The sequence below is a fragment of the Tamandua tetradactyla genome, chromosome 3, assembly GCF_023851605.1.
Source record: "Tamandua tetradactyla isolate mTamTet1 chromosome 3, mTamTet1.pri, whole genome shotgun sequence".
Lineage (NCBI taxonomy): Eukaryota > Metazoa > Chordata > Mammalia > Pilosa > Myrmecophagidae > Tamandua > Tamandua tetradactyla.
Window position 1 is genome coordinate 95,676,897 of NC_135329.1, and position 16,623 is coordinate 95,693,519.

Sequence of the window (16,623 nt, forward strand, 5' to 3'; positions counted from 1 at the left end):
CCCAAGTTAAATGTGGAAAGTGCAGCCTGGTTTCTCCTTGCAGCTTATAGTGAAATGTGACAAGAAAGAGATAAGCTGAGAACTTGAATTCTTGGGTACAAAGAAACCAGAAGTTGGTGCTCTGAAAAATTCTGGGCCTCCAGGAATGGAGACCCCAGAGAATAGTGCCCCATGTGAGGATTTAACCAAATGTAGAACCAATCAGCCATTTCAGAAAAAGCCAGAATTTAGAGATGGAGATATCCAGGAAGGATTTGTGGAAACTCCTCCTATCTGATGGGCATGATCCTTACTTACTACATAAAAAGCCAACAAGAGTGCTGTGGGACTTGTATAAATGGAACCACTGCCAGTCTGGACTAAAAGACTCATGAGAGGGACAAAGTGAAAGTAGGATGTCTTCAGAGACAGAACCATGGAGGCTAAAGTCTGAGGTCAGGAGACCTTGGGCTAGGAGATCAGACCCACTCAAGTACTTGGAGAGAGTGAGTTTGTCCTGAAGGCAGAGGATGGGCCTTCCACCTTGTTGCAGTAGAAGAGTTGTGCTGCCTTGGGCCTTGGAGAGGGTGGAGCACATTCCTTGAGGATTGGGGAGAGCCATTGTTTTGGAAAGGTTGAGTGTGTGCCCTAGAGATGGCAGAGAGCACAGGTGCCCCACCAATGCTTGGAAAGGATAGAGCCGAGAAAAAGGTGGTCTCACCAATGTCCCCCAAGGTTACATTCAGAGAGAAGTGGGCCACTGCATAGGCCCTTGGAAAGGGTGGGACTACTGCTTTCTAAAGCCCCAAAGATAAATGACTCTCAGACTCTAAAATCTAATGGAGTTTGCCCTGCAGGTTTTTTAAACTGCTTGGGTCTGGTGACCCCTGTGTTCCTTCTAATTTCTCCCCACAGAAATGGAAACATGTATTCTATAACCGTCTTCCTTTGTATATTGGTAGAAGATAACTTGTTCTGAGTTTTTAAAGGTCCAGAGCCAGAGGAGAATTTTGCCTTAGAACAGACTATGCCTGTAGCTGACTTTGATGACACTTTGTACTAGTTTGAAACTTGTATTGTATTTGCATTGTTACTGAAATGGTTTAAGCCTTTCATGATATTGTGATGGAGTGAATTATTTTGGGTATGGGAAAAATAGCCTTTTTTAGGGTCCAGAGGGTAGAATGTGCCAGTTTGAAAGGACTATGTACCCTAGAAAGCCATGTTTTAATCCGGATCCATCTTGTGGAGGCAGCTGTTTCCTTTAATCCCTATTCAGTAGGTTGGACACTTGATTAGATTATCTCCACAGAGATGTGATGTGCCCAGCTGTGGGTATTATGTGATTCCACCCATTCCAGGTGGTTCTTGATTATTTTATTGGAATTGTTTAAAAGAGGAAACATTTTGGAAAAAGCTTCATAGCCATGAGAGCCACAAAGCCCACACAACCAGAGACTTTTGGAGATGAAGACAGAATACATCCCTGGGGGAGCGTCATGAAACAAGAATCTTGGAGAGAAAGCCAGCAGACATTGCCATGTTTGCCATGTGCCTTTCCATTTGAGAGAAAAACCTTAAATATTATTAGCCTTCTTGAATCCTGGATGTTTTAGACTGGACATTTTAATAGAGTTGTTTTAATTTGGACATTTCACAGCCTTAGAAATGCAAACTTGCAACTTAATAAATTCCTCCTTTTAAAAGCCATTCTGCTTCTGGTATATTGCATTCTGACAGCTAGCAAACTAGAATACTAATGTATACAAACACTGCTAAATTTTCTGTGGGGATCTTGTATCCCTGCCACTTCACTTATTTGTTTATTAGCTCTGGTAGCCTCTTTGTAAATTTTTATTTATTTATTTTTTATTACACGGGCAGGCACCGGGAAATAAACCTGGGTTACTGGCACGGCAGGCGAGAATTCTGCCCATGAGCCATCATCTCACTGCTCTTCTGATAGCATTTTTGTGGAATTTTCAGGATTTAATGTATGTAGGATCATGTCACCTGCAAATAGGGAAAGTTCTACTCCTTCCTTTTTCAATGTGGATGCCTTTTATTTCTTTTTCTTGACTGATTGCTCTGACTAGAACTTCTAGCAAAATGTTGAATAACAGTTGTAACAGAGGGCATCCTTGTCTTGTTCCTGATATCAGAGAGAAAGTTTCACTCTCTCCCATTGAGTATGATGTTAGCTGTGCATTTTCCTATATCCCCGTAGCAAGTTGAAGGATTTCCTTCTATTCCTAGTTCTTTAAGTATTTTAATCAGGAAATGGTGCTGGATTTTGTCAAATGCACTTTCTGCATCAACTGAGATGACCATGTATTTTTCCCTTCTCTTTGTTGATTTGGTGTATTACACTAACTGACTTTCTTATGTAGAAGCACCCTTGCTTACCTGTGATAAATCCTACAGATCATGGTGTATAATTACTTTAATGGCTATTGGATTCAGTTGCCTGGTATTTTGTTGAAAATTTTTGCATGTATATTCATAAGGGATATTGGATAGTACATTTATTTTCTCGTGGAAAGTTTACCAGGCTCTGGTATTAGGGTGATGATGACCCCCTTAAAATGAATTTGGAAGTTTCCTCTCTTCAATTTTTTGTAGTAAGAATTTATGCAGGATTGGTGTTAATTCTTGGAATTTTGGGTAAAATTCACCAGTGAAGCCATCTTTGTTGGCATTTTTAAATAAATGATTCAATCTCTGTACTTGTTATTGGTTTATTGAGATCTATTTTTTTCTTGAGTCAGTGTGGGTAGTTTGTGCATTTCTAGAAATTTGTCTATTCCACCTAGATTATCTAATTGTTGACGTAGAGTTGTTCAGTGTATTCTCTTATAGTTCTTTTTATTTCAGTGGGGTCAGTAGTAATGTCTCCCTTTTCATTTATATTTTAGCTATTTGCAACCACTCCCTTTTTTTCTCCGTCAGTCTAGCTAAAGGTTTGTGAATTTTACTGACCTTTTCAAAGCAAGCTCACACTCAAGGCACTCTCAGGCCAGGGGCAAACGGACATGCAAAGCATCACTGGCTAATAGCATGGGTAAATGCTGCCCACCAAGGTGTATGGCCTTTGCAGGAGATTCACTTTTACCTAACACCCTGTGCCTTCCAGACACCTCTGTTACTCCTGCAGAAGTTCTTGCTCCCTTCCAAACAGGCCTCTACAGGCCTCTACTGACTCATCCTCAGAGCTCTCTCTCTAACTCATTGGGACCCCCATGAGGAGGTGTACTGAGTCCCAAGGATGCTGGGAAACCTCCCAGAGCCCCATTTCCCAAACTTGATGTCAGGACACCCACTGAATTTGCAGGGAGAATGCTGAGATCCCATCAAGCCAGAGCAGATATTTAAAAAGAAGCTACTATGAGCAGGGTCTCATGCTCAGGCACTGAAGAGACTGAGAACCATTTACTATGCTCCCCAAATTTATATCATACAGCAGAAGCACCTTGCCAGAGCTAGCCTGGCACCGATGGGCTGTATGAGTATTGAGTGTTGAAGGATCATTAAGAACCGCCCAAAGACCCAGAGAGGGTGCTGCCCTAAGCAGAGTGGGTCAGGAGGGACCTTGAAGGAGGCAGGAGAAGGTCTTAGGTGAATCTAATGAGGGAGTAGGGGTGGAGATGACCCACCCAGCAGCATTCCCACCACAGGGTGGGGGACAGAACTCTGCCTCTTCACCTCTGCTCTGTCCTTCGTGTTCCAGTTGTGAGGTGATTCTTAAGACCCAGCACCACCTCCCGCCTCTGGTCTCACTCCCCAGATAACCTCTCCCTAGGGCTTTATCTTCCAATGCAGGTCAGGAGTCTGGGAAGTAAGATTTTTAGACTTCTGAAGGGCAATCTGAAGCTCCTTCGTGGGGAGGGGAGTCTGGTGGAATAGGTTCATCTCCCCCCCACCCCCTCTAGGAACATTCTAGAAAAAGTCTCAGAAGCTAAGTGGCCTCCAACATCCTCTTAACTTTGCCTGTAAACGGAAGGGAATAACTGAGAGCAGTAAGTTTGGCCATAGGGGAGAAAGGACTTCAGATGAGCACCCACCCATAAAGGGCAACTCAAAGAGATTCTCTCCTTATACCCCACCTAAGGACAGGGCTGTGATTCCATTGCACTGGGGGAGGGAAAGACTGTGGGCAGAGTCCCAGAGTACAGGCTGCCTTTCTCAGGGGCAGGGCAGCTTTCTGGAGCCTAGAAATTCTAGACAAGGAGGGGTGCTCTAGAGACCCCAGCACCTTCTGGAGCGCAAAGGGGAAGGCCCCATCAGTTCCCAGGCCTTGAAATCCTGCCTTAAAGGTGGGCAAGGGATATTGAGGTGATTGAAACACTAGGCTGCCTGGAAACCCCGTTGGGGGAGAGGCGGGTCTCTCCTGCTCTTATTTCCTTTGCACGGGAGAAAAGGGATCAGAATTCAATCTCGTGCCTGGGCCTGTTACCACCTGTACAGCCCTGGCCAGTCATCTAACCTCGATTATAAAATAGACGTGAATTTGAGACTTCCACAAGAGCCCACACAACCCCACAACTGGCATATCGGGGCGGCTCAAACTCCTGTCTCCTGCTAGAAGGCGGACACCGGGTTCGACTCCCTTTAACCGCGTGCCTGGGCGCAGCCCAGGAAGCCGCGACGTTGGCCCCGAACTTCGGGTCCCAGGGCCTCCTTTACTGTTGCCAGGGCTGCCGGTTCTGGTAGCAGCGAGGGCCCTGGGGCCGGGCGATTGTGACACCGCGAGAGGTGGCCGCGCCAGATAAGCGGCGGCGGGCTGGCGGGCGGCCACCTCCCCGCCCAGGTCTGCCCCCGCGGGCGGGGCGCGCGGGGAGGAGGAGCCTCCGGGCCAGCTACCGCGTCCGCCGCGGACCGTCAGTTGCCGCCGCTGCTCGGAGCGGCGGGCCAGAGAGGTAAGTGACCCTCTCCCGGGTCGCCGAGGGCTGTGGCTGCGCCCCGCCCTGGGACCCGCACCCCATGGCACATTGCGCCTTTGCCGCGCGGAGGCCGGGAGCCGTGACAGGTCCGGAGGCGACTCCCGTCCCGGGGCACTGAGCCACGTGCGCCTGGCAGCCGATAAGCCACCCCTGTTCCCTTCCTTCCCCCGCGCGCCTTCCTTCCCTAAGGACCCAAGACGCGTGCGCAGGGCCTGGGGCGGGGCTCGGGAGTATGATGGGTGGCGGGGCGGGGGGTCGTGAGCAAGAGAAGGGCGCCCGGGGTGCCGGTGGAGGCACCCTGCCCGCCGACCCTCCCCAGCCCACAGCTCCCGCGTGCGCCGCAGCTCTAGCCAGTCTGTCCCAGCGGAAGAGCGGGAGCCGGGGACGTCCGACCCCCGGCCTGAAAAGGCCAGGCTCTCCCAACGCCTGCCATTGCCGGTGGAGCTCCTGCCTGCCAAAGTTCCCCGTTCTTCCCACTTCCCGGAAATCTGAAGGCAGGCTGCCCAGAGAAGTGTGGTTGGAACTTTGGTCATTCTAGGCAAGGGGAGGGTGTGCCAGTTAAATGTTGTGGCGATTGATGGGGAAAATGCAGGCAGTTCCTTCTGGAGTGCAGCCAGAGGGCACCCAGAAGCCTCTCCAGAAAGTGGGCGTTCTGGAACTGCCCTAGGGAGGATATGTCTGCTCATCTGAGTGCACTGATGATATGATTAATAGCCAATTTTTATTGCCCCTTTATAGGGCCAGGTGTCTTGCTAAGGGTTTTGCACGCAGTATTCCAGCTAATCCTCACGACTGGAAGGCACCATTATCTTCTCGGTGTTACAGAAGGGGAAACAGCCTCAGAGAGCTTGGGTATTTTTCAAGGATATATGGGAGGCAAGTTGCAAAAGTAGGATTTGAACTCAGATGTATCTGACCTGGGGCCCAGAGGATCCTGTTCGTGGGCGAGCCAGGTCATGTCTTCAGGGGATTCAGGCAGCCCAGAAAATCCTCAGGGCCACAACACCAAAGCATCTCACCTAGGTGTGCCCCTCAGTTATCTGCAAGGTTTGTTAAAAAATACTGCTGCTCAGGTCCCACCCACAGCTGACCAAATCAGCTGAGAGGGTGCACTGCCCTGCCCACAGTTTATTCCAGTCTGTCCCCAGTGGCCTGCTACCAGAGGGACCAGCCAAGGGCTGGCATGGAGTACGTGCTTAATGTCTGCTGATTGAATGGACTTTGTGGGTGGAGGGTGGAGGTAAGCGAAGGCTTCTTGAAGGAGACCTTGAATGGTAGACAGGTAGCCTCAGCCAAACAACCTAGGAGGAGGCATGAAGTTGGCATGGGGCAGACAGAAGCTGTGAGCAGCCTTGCCGAGTGATGCTGACCTCAGAGCCAGCAGGGACACAGCAAGCCCAAAGTCTCCTCAGTTTCCCAGGTCCTGATCTGGGCACACTGGGGTCACAGGTGTGCCCTCCCCAGCCTGGAGATTCCAGACAAGTGGATTCCTCTCCCATTCAGCCTTCCTGTCCTGGTCCTGTGGCCCTTCCCTCCCTAGCCTTATCAGAGCAGAGTGCTGGGCAGGGCTCAGGCAGTTAGAGAGTAAAAGTTTTTTATGGAATTCCAAAGCCGCTCACCTGGGCTCTGGGGAGAGCCGTGTCCGGGAGGCAGTTGGGTGCAGGGGAGAGAGCACTAGCTTTGGAGGCAGAAGGGACCTGAGTTTGAATCTCAGCCCTTCACCATGTGATCCTGGCTAAGTCCTTAGCCCTTTTCATCTGTAAATTCTTGCTAAGGACATTGCACACACTTCCCATAGAATAGGGACAAGCTTACCCGCCTGGGGGGTTAAGCATGTAAATTGTTAAGCACATATTAGAAGTGCAGTAATATCAAATCCCTCTGCCTACCTCCAGGGTCAGTGAGGGGTCTTTGAGGCCCATTGCTCCTCTAGTCTGCCCCCTGAGTTCACTCGAGAAGGTAACCTGCAAAGTCACCTTCTCAGCGGTAGAGTCTGGTCCCTTTGGGGCTCCCCACTCAGGGTCTCCTCCAGTGCCTCCCAGACGTGGCATGTTCTGCTGCTTGTGCCATTCCCTGTCTTCCTCCCCTCCTGCAAATGACAGTCTCAGGGGACCTCAGGCAGGCAGGGGTGGACGCAGGGAGGCAGTGTGAGCAAGAATGGCCTGACCCACCCTTTCCTGCCCTCCAGACGGTACCTGGCAGCCATCTGGCCTTTCTGGGCTGGGCATTCCCCAGCTGAGTATGTCCAGTGTTCCATGCAATCCCTTTCTAGCATCCAGACCAGAAACGGGCCTCTTATTTAAAACGAGGAAATGTGTCGGCTTAAGCATTTATTAAAACCTAAGGCCGGGCTGGCTCTTTTCCTCCCTCCTGGGAAATGGGGGTGTATGTGCTTCCTTTTCAACTCCTGCCCCACCCCCACCAGTCCTGGCTGAATTCAGGAACGCGGAGAGATGAAGGCACAGGGTGAGCACAGGGCCGGCTAGGGGATCTGCAGACAGGCGGCTACAGAAGTCTTGGTCACTCCCATCCACCTTTTAAACCTTCCTCTCCCAGCCACCTTCTCCCGAGGCTCTGTACATCGTAATGAGTCAACCTTCCCCTTCCTTTTTTCTTAGCATGGGCAGGCACTGGGAATCGAACCCAGGTCTCTGGCATTGTAGGTGAGAACTGTGCCACTGAGCCACCATTGCCTGCCCCTTCCCCCTCCCTTTGAATGCCATCAGTACCATCTCTGTTACACCTGAAACAGCAATCCTCATTGGCACTGGACACCAGCTTCCCACGTGCCAGGCCCTGGCCCAAGGATATTGTGTGTATAAGTCCATGTGGGCCTCACAACCCTTCGGAGGCATGTAATATTAGTCTTCCAGCCCCGTAACTCCCCCAAGCTGGTAGTGGTGATCCAAGGAAGCCTGCTGTCAGGCCCTCATCAGCGGCTGCTGGTGAATCATAAACTTCTGCATCAACCCAGGGGAACGAAGTTTCCCTTCCCAAGTACGCCTGGCTCCCCGTAAGCGCAGATTACAGCAGACCAGGGTTCCGTTGCTTCAGAAACCTCTGAGCACATTTCTGGAGAACTGCCACATGCTGAACTCTTCCCAATCAGCCTGTCCTCATCAATCCCGGAAGCCACAATAGTCACCTGCCACAAAGTAGCAGCAGGTGAGCAGAATTGTTCAGCAATCAGGCAGTCCCTTGTGCTTCCGGAGAGCCAGGTGGGATCAACAGCACACTTTTAAGCCTTCATGAGCTGTCAAACTAGGAAATTGAACTGTAAAAAAAAAAAAAAAGTTTTTTAAAGCCCCAAGACGATAAAATTAATCACAGGTAAATGTACAGGAATTTGGGGATTTGTGGACGAGACTCCTCGGCCATGTGTTTTGAGATGGGCATTGCCCCCCATCCCAGGATGCAGGTAGACAGCGTTCCCAAAGTACGAGCATTGGAGTCTGTGACAAAATAACCGTCCCTTGTTGTAGGCGTGTGGCTCAGTTGTGGCGGACAGGCTGTGTGAAGTGGGGAGAGAGGGTTGTGATTTGGCTGCAGGGCCTGGGAAGGGGACAGCTTGCCTGCTGTCAGAATGAGGGGCTCACGTGAAGGGTGGAGGGTGTCCAGGAGGGAGCTCAGGTGGCTGTGAGATGGGTCCTTCCTGCAAGGACTGGCGCGAAAACAAGGATGGCCATCTATAGCACCTAGCGAGTGCTTTGAAACCTGGAGGCTTCTGGTGGGACTAGTCAGGTCTGCAGTGGGTAGGGTGCAGTGGACACGGCGGTTGGGGGTCAGTCACTACTTTCCAGCGAATCGGTGATGAGGTGGGTGTGAAGCCCAGGCGGCGAGCAGTAGGAGGGAGAGGGAGGCCATTTGTGGCTGGTCCCTGGGCCTGGCCTAAACTGGGAGGTGGGGACAGGCTCACATTTGGCTGGCAGCCAGGGCTTGTGATGGGAGTGGGGGTTCCCGTCCAGGAAAGCCCCACCCACCTCCCTGGGATCCTGAATGGGAAGGAAAGCTGGAAGTTGGGGACAGGACTGCACTCTGCTCTCGTGAGTTCTGGCACGGCTGCTCTTTGCCCTCCCATAACCTTTACTAAAACTTCTCCTGAACACTCTGATTTTCCTTGGCTGTGTGCCGAGTCCCCAGAGAAGAGGGGGTTCCCAAGATCAGGGGAAGCTAGAGGGTGCAGCTAAGGTCTTGGTGGGAACACCAGGGGAGAGGGAACCCCAGCTGGCTTGCCTGTCTCTAGGAGCCATGGGGGTTCTGGCAGGGCGCCCCTGTGCCTTCCTAAGGAAGTGTGGCTTCCTCACAGTAGGCTTCTACAAGATCTTGAGCCGTCCCTGAACAGAACCCCTGAGGGTGGGGCTGCCCAGAGACCTGCAGCTTAAGTCCAGGCTATTCTGGTGTTCACTGAAGTTTGAAACCATGGCAGTGGGCAGAGTGAATATTCGGGGCTGTGCACCCAGGGTGTGCAGCAACCTTCCCTAAGGGAACGGGCTGGCTAACAAGGAAGCTGAGAGTACACTGCAGAGGAAGAGGTGCTTGGGGAGTATGAGAAAGGAGAAGATGTGTGTTGGGGGCTGTGGAAGATTCCTTAAATGCTATAGGGGATTTGGATGGGCTGGGAGGAGGTCAGGACTTAAAGTGGAGGTCATGGGGCTGGGGTGGGGGGGGTGGCGGATGGGGAGGGAGGCAGTGGAGGCAGATAGTGGGAGATGCCCAGGCAGGGACACAGGAGCGAGTGTGTGCTGGCCTGCCGGACTCTGGGGAGACTAGAGTGCACCCTGCCCACAAGGAGGCTTCACCCCAGGAGAGCTGACAGTCAGAGAACCAGTTGGGAATGATAGAGTTGACCTGCCTGGAACCCGTGGTGTGTGCTCCAGTTATTCACATACCCCAGTTACTCAGCTACCATTTGCCAAGATCATCATTTTTCAAAGAAGTTGAAAGCAATTGAATATATTTGTCCCTAAGATTGAACTGGGTCGTCATTTACTTCAGTGATACAGAAACCTGTCATGGGACCTCCAGAGCCAACTGGAAAAGCCATCAGTGAGCGGGCAGGCAGGCAGATGTGTCCTCTTCAACTTGAGAGTGTGTCTGCCTGTGGCAGGGCCCTCTTTTATGTGTGGGTCTTTCTGTCTCTCCATCTTTCCACCTGGGGCACTGATCGGCAAGTTAAGAGAATAGCCAAGCCTTTGCAAGCACAAAATGCTAAGAGAATTATCACTGAGCCAGTGACAGCCCTGGAGATTGCAATAAATTTTACCCCTGTAGCAATTGATCAATTGCCACTTTCTGCAGCCATTATGTTTAGCTTTGTATCCTGAAGAGTAAGTGCCTTTCTTTCTCTCTCTCTCTCTCTCTCTCTCTCTCTCTCTCTCTCACACACACACACACACACACACACACACACATGCACACACACATTCTTACAGGGTGGCATCTCATTTGATGCATCCTGGGCTCTCCTGGCCATCCTGCCTCAGTTCCTGTAGCAGAGAGATGGAGTCTGAGCTGCTAATTATCACTAGTGAGGTTTCCTCCCCAAACAGGAAGCATCAGGCCAGGAGCCCTCTCCAGTGCAGTCCCTAACCGATCAGTCATGCCGGGAGCTGGAGTGCAGGCTGGGGTCGGGGGGTGGGGCAGCCTGGCTGCTCCATTCTTTCTGAGTCCTGACTTCAAACCCAAAGGCAGGCTGCAGACAAGTCAGAGATCTGCGAAGAAAGGGTGTGCAGCAACCTACCCTAAGGGAACAGACTGGCTAACACCAACCCTGCTCATGGTTGGTGTCAAGGCCCTGGGGTGCCCCGGACCCCCACCTCGGCCAGATGCCACATCAACCTGTTGGTGGTAAGTGTGATTGGGGGGCAGGCCTCTTCCACCAGCCCCTCGGGGAAGTCCAAAGAACTCCTCATCCTCTCGTAGAACTGCACTGTTTGGGAACTGGCAGCAGAGTTTGGTGTTCTGAGGTTCTTGCCAGAAGAAAGCGAGAAATATTATGATCTGCAAATTTTCGTGGCATCCTCTTTGAGTGAGGGGAGTCCAGGCTATAAAGTCAGGAGCCTTTTCGAAGTAAAAGATTCAAGGCTTCTCATTGACACTGAGATAGGGAGAGCAAGGGAGGTGTGGATTCTGGTGTGCTAAAAAAAATAAGATGTTAATGTTTGTGATGCGTTTCTGTGGAATGCAGGCCCATCAAGAATTGTAAATTCCACTTATTGGTAACCATTTCTGGGTTGGTTTGTCGTGGAACTGCAACTGCAAGTAATTGAACGGGATTTTTTCTAGAATGATTCTAAAGCCTCGATGTTTGTCTAAAGCCCTATAAATTATTCATTCCCTTTTATTTTGCAAAGTGGGATGACGATAAACTTCTCTTTTCTGTCAGACCAAACTTGCACGCATGCGTATATGTGTATTTGTGTGTGTGTCTGTGCCCAAGCTTTTTATATTTTCTTTTGTAGGAACTGCTCAGCCTTCCTTTAAAAAAATATAATGATTTTATTATGATGTCTAAATAATGATTCCGGGCAGTAATACAAGAAATATAATAGTAAAATGTTGGTAAGAGGCCATCAGAAAGTGAAAATGCCCACAAAAAAAAGAAGAAATGCACCAATTAAGATATGTGTGGCTATAAATCAGCTTTTAACCCTGATTTGAGATTGCTTATGGGTAGGGGTGGAAGCAGGGACAGCACCTAGAGGTGGAGGGAGAGGGCCTAGTGCCTCTGTCTTGCCTACTAGACCCCTGAGCCCATGAGGCAGGGAGGGACTGAGAAAGGCAGGTCCTGGAGACCACCCAGCCTGGGGTGGTTTGGTGTCTGGGGAAGCTGGCAGCCCTGGATTTGCAGAATCGGCCCCAGAATGGGAGGCTGGAAAGTGGGAGTGAGGGCAAGTCAGCAGGGAAAAGGAAGAGAGTGGACAACAACCCCAGCCCCCGATATCAACCGATGAGTGAGCAGCTGTTCCACATGGAAGCAGCTGGAAGGCAAGGATTGGATGGGCCAAAGACAACAGATGCAGGTCTGGCCAGAGCTAGCTCTGGGGCCTTGAGGAAGCCCCTGACCCTGCCCGGGCCTCAGTTTTCCCATCTGGGAAATGGATGTAGTAACAGTCACGGCCCAGGGAATGGTTAGGTTAAGCCCTTCTGCACAAACTGTTTGTACAAAGCACTGGCCACCATCTCTCCTCGGCATGTGAGTCTAGCCTTGCCCCACCGTGTGCCTTCTTGATCGACTTCTGATGGTTGTAGGAGCATTGTGTTCCAGGGGCCCAGGTACTGGGAAGTCGCTGCCCAGGCACCTCTGGTTGGGGAGGGCTGACCTTCCAGCCCCAGGGGAAGCCTGGAATTTCTACATATGTGTGACTTCAGGGCAGTCATGTGGCTGGAAAGGGGAAGTAAGGGACTTCCCGGGGAAACTGTTCCTATTTGCATGCCAAGTGTCCTGCTTTTTACTAGGGTTGTACATTACAGGTCCATACAAGTTGAATTAATTTGTTTCATTTTACCTAAGACTAGGAAAATGTAAATAATCTGCAACCAAGTGTATTGGTGTTAATATTAGCATTAGCATGTGGGGAGGGGTGGTGGAGATTCGGGAGGGCCAAGGGGTCCCACAACCATCCATGCCTTTGAACCACTAAGGAAAAGTACACGCCATCTGTAATAATGTGTTAAATGCTGCCGGAGTGCAATATACCAGAAATGCAATGGCTTTTATAAAGCGAATTTATTAAGTTACATGGTTATAGTTCTAAAGCCATAAACATGTCCAAACTAAGGCATCCAGATAATGATACCTTGACTCAATAAAGGCGGATGTGTCACTTGGGAAGGCATATGGCTAGTGTCTGCTGGTCCTTTGGCTTCTGGTTTCAAACAGCTTCCCCTGGGGCGTTTTCTTTCTGTATCTCCAAATGTCTGGGTCTCCTGTTGACTGTCAGATCTGAGGCTCTTTCCAAAATGGTTCCCCCTTCAGTTAGGACTCTAGTAAGCCGCCCACCTTGAATGAGTGGAGATACATCTCCATGGACACCACCTAATCAAAAGGTCCCTCCTACGACTGGTTGGGTCACATCTTTGTGGAAACAACTTAGTCAAAAGATTCCACCCTACGATATTGAATACGGATTAAAGAACATGGCTTTTCTGGGGTACACAGCGGTTTCAAACCAGCACACCTACGTATGCTACTTTGGCCCATGTTACCTTCTACACAGAGCCCAAGGGACCAGGAGGAGGTGGGATGAATTCTGCCTCAAAGAGGAGATGACATTTCTGCTGGACTCTGAAACTTGACAGTCAGAGGGAAGGGGAGTTCCAGGCTAAAAGGTTAAATATACGAGCTGAGCAGGAAAAAGCAGATACCTGTGTGAGGTGCCAGGTGGGGCATGGCCTGAGATGAGGCTGCAGGCCACGCAGGCCCTGTTGGCAGGGTCCCAGTAGGCGCCCAGTTTGCCAGTGACTACTGTTGGCCTTGCCAGCCCCTGGACATCTCCTTCACCCCTGCTTAATGGAGACTGACTGGGCAGACCCCCTCTAAATGGTCACTACCCCCTGGCCCTGGACCATTGACCCAGCAGCTCTGAAACCTGGTTTCCTGTACGTCCACATACTAACTACCCTCCAGTGCACACCACATCTGGGGTTTGATTTTTTATTTCCGCTAGAGCTGCAGGAGCCTATTGGTGTTTTATATTTACTTGCAGTGTTGATGCTAACCCATGCTGATGTCTTTCTGTGTTATTGAGTTTGTCAACTAGAGAGATGCTTGGCCAGGTCTAATGGTATCACCAGGCTGTAGTAAAGATTAGAAATTTGTGGTGTTAATTATTAGGGAATTAAATAATTCATGCTGTTGTTATTTAGTCAACACTGTTTGCAGGAGGGCCCTCCTGCTAGGTCCTGGGGAATCACAGGCACTCCCTGCCCTCAGGTACAGAAGCTGGTATTATGTCTTTGAAACTACAATTGAGCACCTGCTGGATGCCAGGGCCCTGAGTTGGGTGCTAGAGACACAGAGATAAGTAAGAGATGGCCCCAAATTTGGTGGGTGACAGATAAGCCACTGTGCACAGCCAGTGGTAACAGGGCAGCAGTGTATACAGAGAGAGCAAGTTCCCCTCTCTGCCTTAGGGACCCAGGGAGATGCCTGGTCTAGCCTTTTGAGTACTCGGGGACTCATGCAAAAGTTGGCACCCTGCACATGGCACTTGTGGCAGGCAGGTGGGACATGGTTGCAGGCAGAAGAGTGGAATCTGACTGCCTGTACCCTGGGAGTCTGGAAGCAGCTGAGGTTCGGGGAGGTCTCCAGAAGCTTCCTGGAACAGGCAGTGCTATGGCTGGGCAAGTTGGGGGAAGTACGTGTCCCCAGGCCTGGGAATTGCGCCACATGAGACAGGACCAGCTTCCTTGGCAGAAGCCCCTGGAGCTACTTCTGTGTGCTTTGGCTGCCTCTGCATCTTTCCCTCCCTCCTCCTGCTCAGGAATCCCTGATTCTGCAACCCCTACAACATGGAAAGGAGGGGGTGTGCAGCCACAGTCCATGCCACCCACTTGGCCCCAAGGTTTGTAGCTTCAGGTCTCCCTGTAGAGCCAGAAACCACCCAACCTCAGACGCTGAGGCTGCAGGCTTAATTGCTGCTGCCTGGTGGCCTCCTGCCTGGTTGGATTAACCAGCCCCGGGGAGCTGACTAGCCCTGCCTGCCATCTCCCTGACCTTGCTGGGCAAGGCAGGCCACGCTTCTCCGGCTCCCACAGCGCCTGAGCCATCATCTGAACCCCTTCTGCTTGCTGCAGTGTGTAGCAGCCTTTCTCCTAAGAACCCCAAGAGGGCAGGCCCCCTGGTCCCTGTCAGGGCCCTGTGGCCCTACTCCCTGCTGGGCACAGTTGGTACTCACAGAATAATGAATGGGAGGATTTCTTGGAGGAGGCTGGTATAAAACTGCACTGACTGTGCACAGCACAACTCTAGAGGGCACTATTCACATGGAGTTGTACAGCCTGGTGGCCCTGGGGCTGGAGCATCCCCCTCTGCTGTCCACCTAGCTTTCCTCCTTCCTCTCCCAGCCAGCGCCAATCACCATCCTGCTCGTCTACGGCGGGTGATAATGAAACACTCATGGGGCAGGTCTTCCAGGCAGGGCTGTCTAACACAACAGTGAAGGGGAGAGTCCTGAATGTGGAGTCAGCCATCTGGATTCTCAGCCAGCCAGGAAGTCCGCCTGCTGGGAAGATCTCCCCAGTCAAGGTGTCTGTGGGGGGCACCTGGGTCCCCAGGATCTGTAGTTGTACCCCAGTACTGCCTCCCATCCCCAGTCACAGTGGGCTTGGAGAGGGACACGTGGGGAGGGAAGGGGCCATGGGCTTGCTCCGTAGGCTCAGCTAATAAAGCCCCCGTGGCTCTAACTGCCTTCTCCTTGCAAGGAAGCCCTGCCCCGGGGTAGGTTAGGGCTCCTGCACCTGACCCTCCAGCCCAGAGGAGATGGGATACCCCGGGCGCCCTGATACCAGGGGTTACTGTGGTCAGAGTAGGCTCTGCGTACCAGGCGTTTGGAACTGGGCCTGCCTGCAAGAAACCCGGTAGCAGTGGATCTTGCATGCGAGTGCTTCGTTGATTCATGCAACCCTTGCACAAATTTTATTGGGTGCCTGCTGAGGTGGTTTTCAAAGTGTAGTCCTGGGAGCTGCGGCACAGAAATTCTAGGGATGCAGTCCGGCCATCTCCGCATCTCCCTTCGGGTTTCTGACGCTGCTTAGGCTTGAACATCACTGACCTAGAGTGTGCTGGACACAGGCCCAAGTGCTGGGCTGCGGAGAGCGCCATGCGGCTCCCGCCCCTGAGGAGCTTGGAGCCTGGGCGAGACACAGCCAGTAAAGGAAGAAATCTGTCCAGAAAAGAGGGGTGAGGAGACCGTGGGGCAGCCAGTGTGTAGGCAGCCAGGGGTCAGAGATTCTGGCCCAGGGACCCCAAGGCATGAGGCCCCACTCCGACCAGGGAGCCGATGTTGGGAGGAGCCGCCCCCTAGAGGGAGCCGGATATATTTTTGTACTTATAAGGGAACCTTATAAACATAACATTTTTCTCCGCTAAAACCCAGACTGAGAGGGAAACAGATGTTGGGGCTACCTTCCAGCCCTCCCAGGGGGAGCTGGATGTTGGGACTAGCCATTCCTAGAGGACACGGGGAGCACAACGCTCCTTCCCCTCCCACCCTGGCCCCTTGCCTCCCCATCAACCCTTCCCGACTCCACCCTCCAACCTCCCACCCCTTCTTTTCCAGACTCCCTGTATCCCAAACAGCAGCAGCTCCTTTCCTGCCATTGTCCTGGAGAGAAACGTGCCTAGCCAGGCCATTATCTCAGAGCACATTTTTAGAAAATCTTAGAGAAAGTTTTTCCATTCGGCAGAGAACAAGGTATATTGATTCAGGTGCATCTGTTTCTGCTCTACACAAACAAAAGGTTTTTAAAAAAAACATCCTAGAGAGAGGAGAGGGGGAAGAAAGGAAAACTGAGTGAATGAGTGAATGTGATGGGCTCAGAGCAGGGGGACTTTAGTTATCTCATAGAATCCTTACTGCAACCTCATTAGTCTCAATCACCACCCCATTTTATAGATGAGGATACTGGGGCCCCAGTTGCCCCCCAGCACTGTGCTGTGCCAGCCTGCCTTGTTGAAAGGACTGGTCCTGAATAAACCCAG

General features: G+C 51.4%; 1 protein-coding gene across 4 annotated transcripts in view; it reads left to right on the plus strand.

The window, feature by feature from the left end:
• The window catches only part of STEAP3 (STEAP3 metalloreductase), a 52,897-nt gene that overhangs the window by 5,568 nt on the left and 30,706 nt on the right, over window positions 1-16,623 (plus strand). The window contains exons 1-2 of one of the 4 annotated variants that reach the window (XM_077153554.1): window positions 4,806-4,895; window positions 10,607-10,766. The exons of 2 other annotated variants lie outside the window; for them this stretch is intronic. In XM_077153554.1, coding sequence (XP_077009669.1) covers window positions 10,745-10,766 — 22 coding nt within the window. In that variant the 5' untranslated portion in view covers window positions 4,806-4,895; window positions 10,607-10,744. Of the gene's footprint in view, window positions 1-4,777; window positions 4,896-10,606; window positions 10,767-16,623 lie in introns of those variants that run through there. One more of the 4 variants, XM_077153555.1, reaches the window with a different exon arrangement.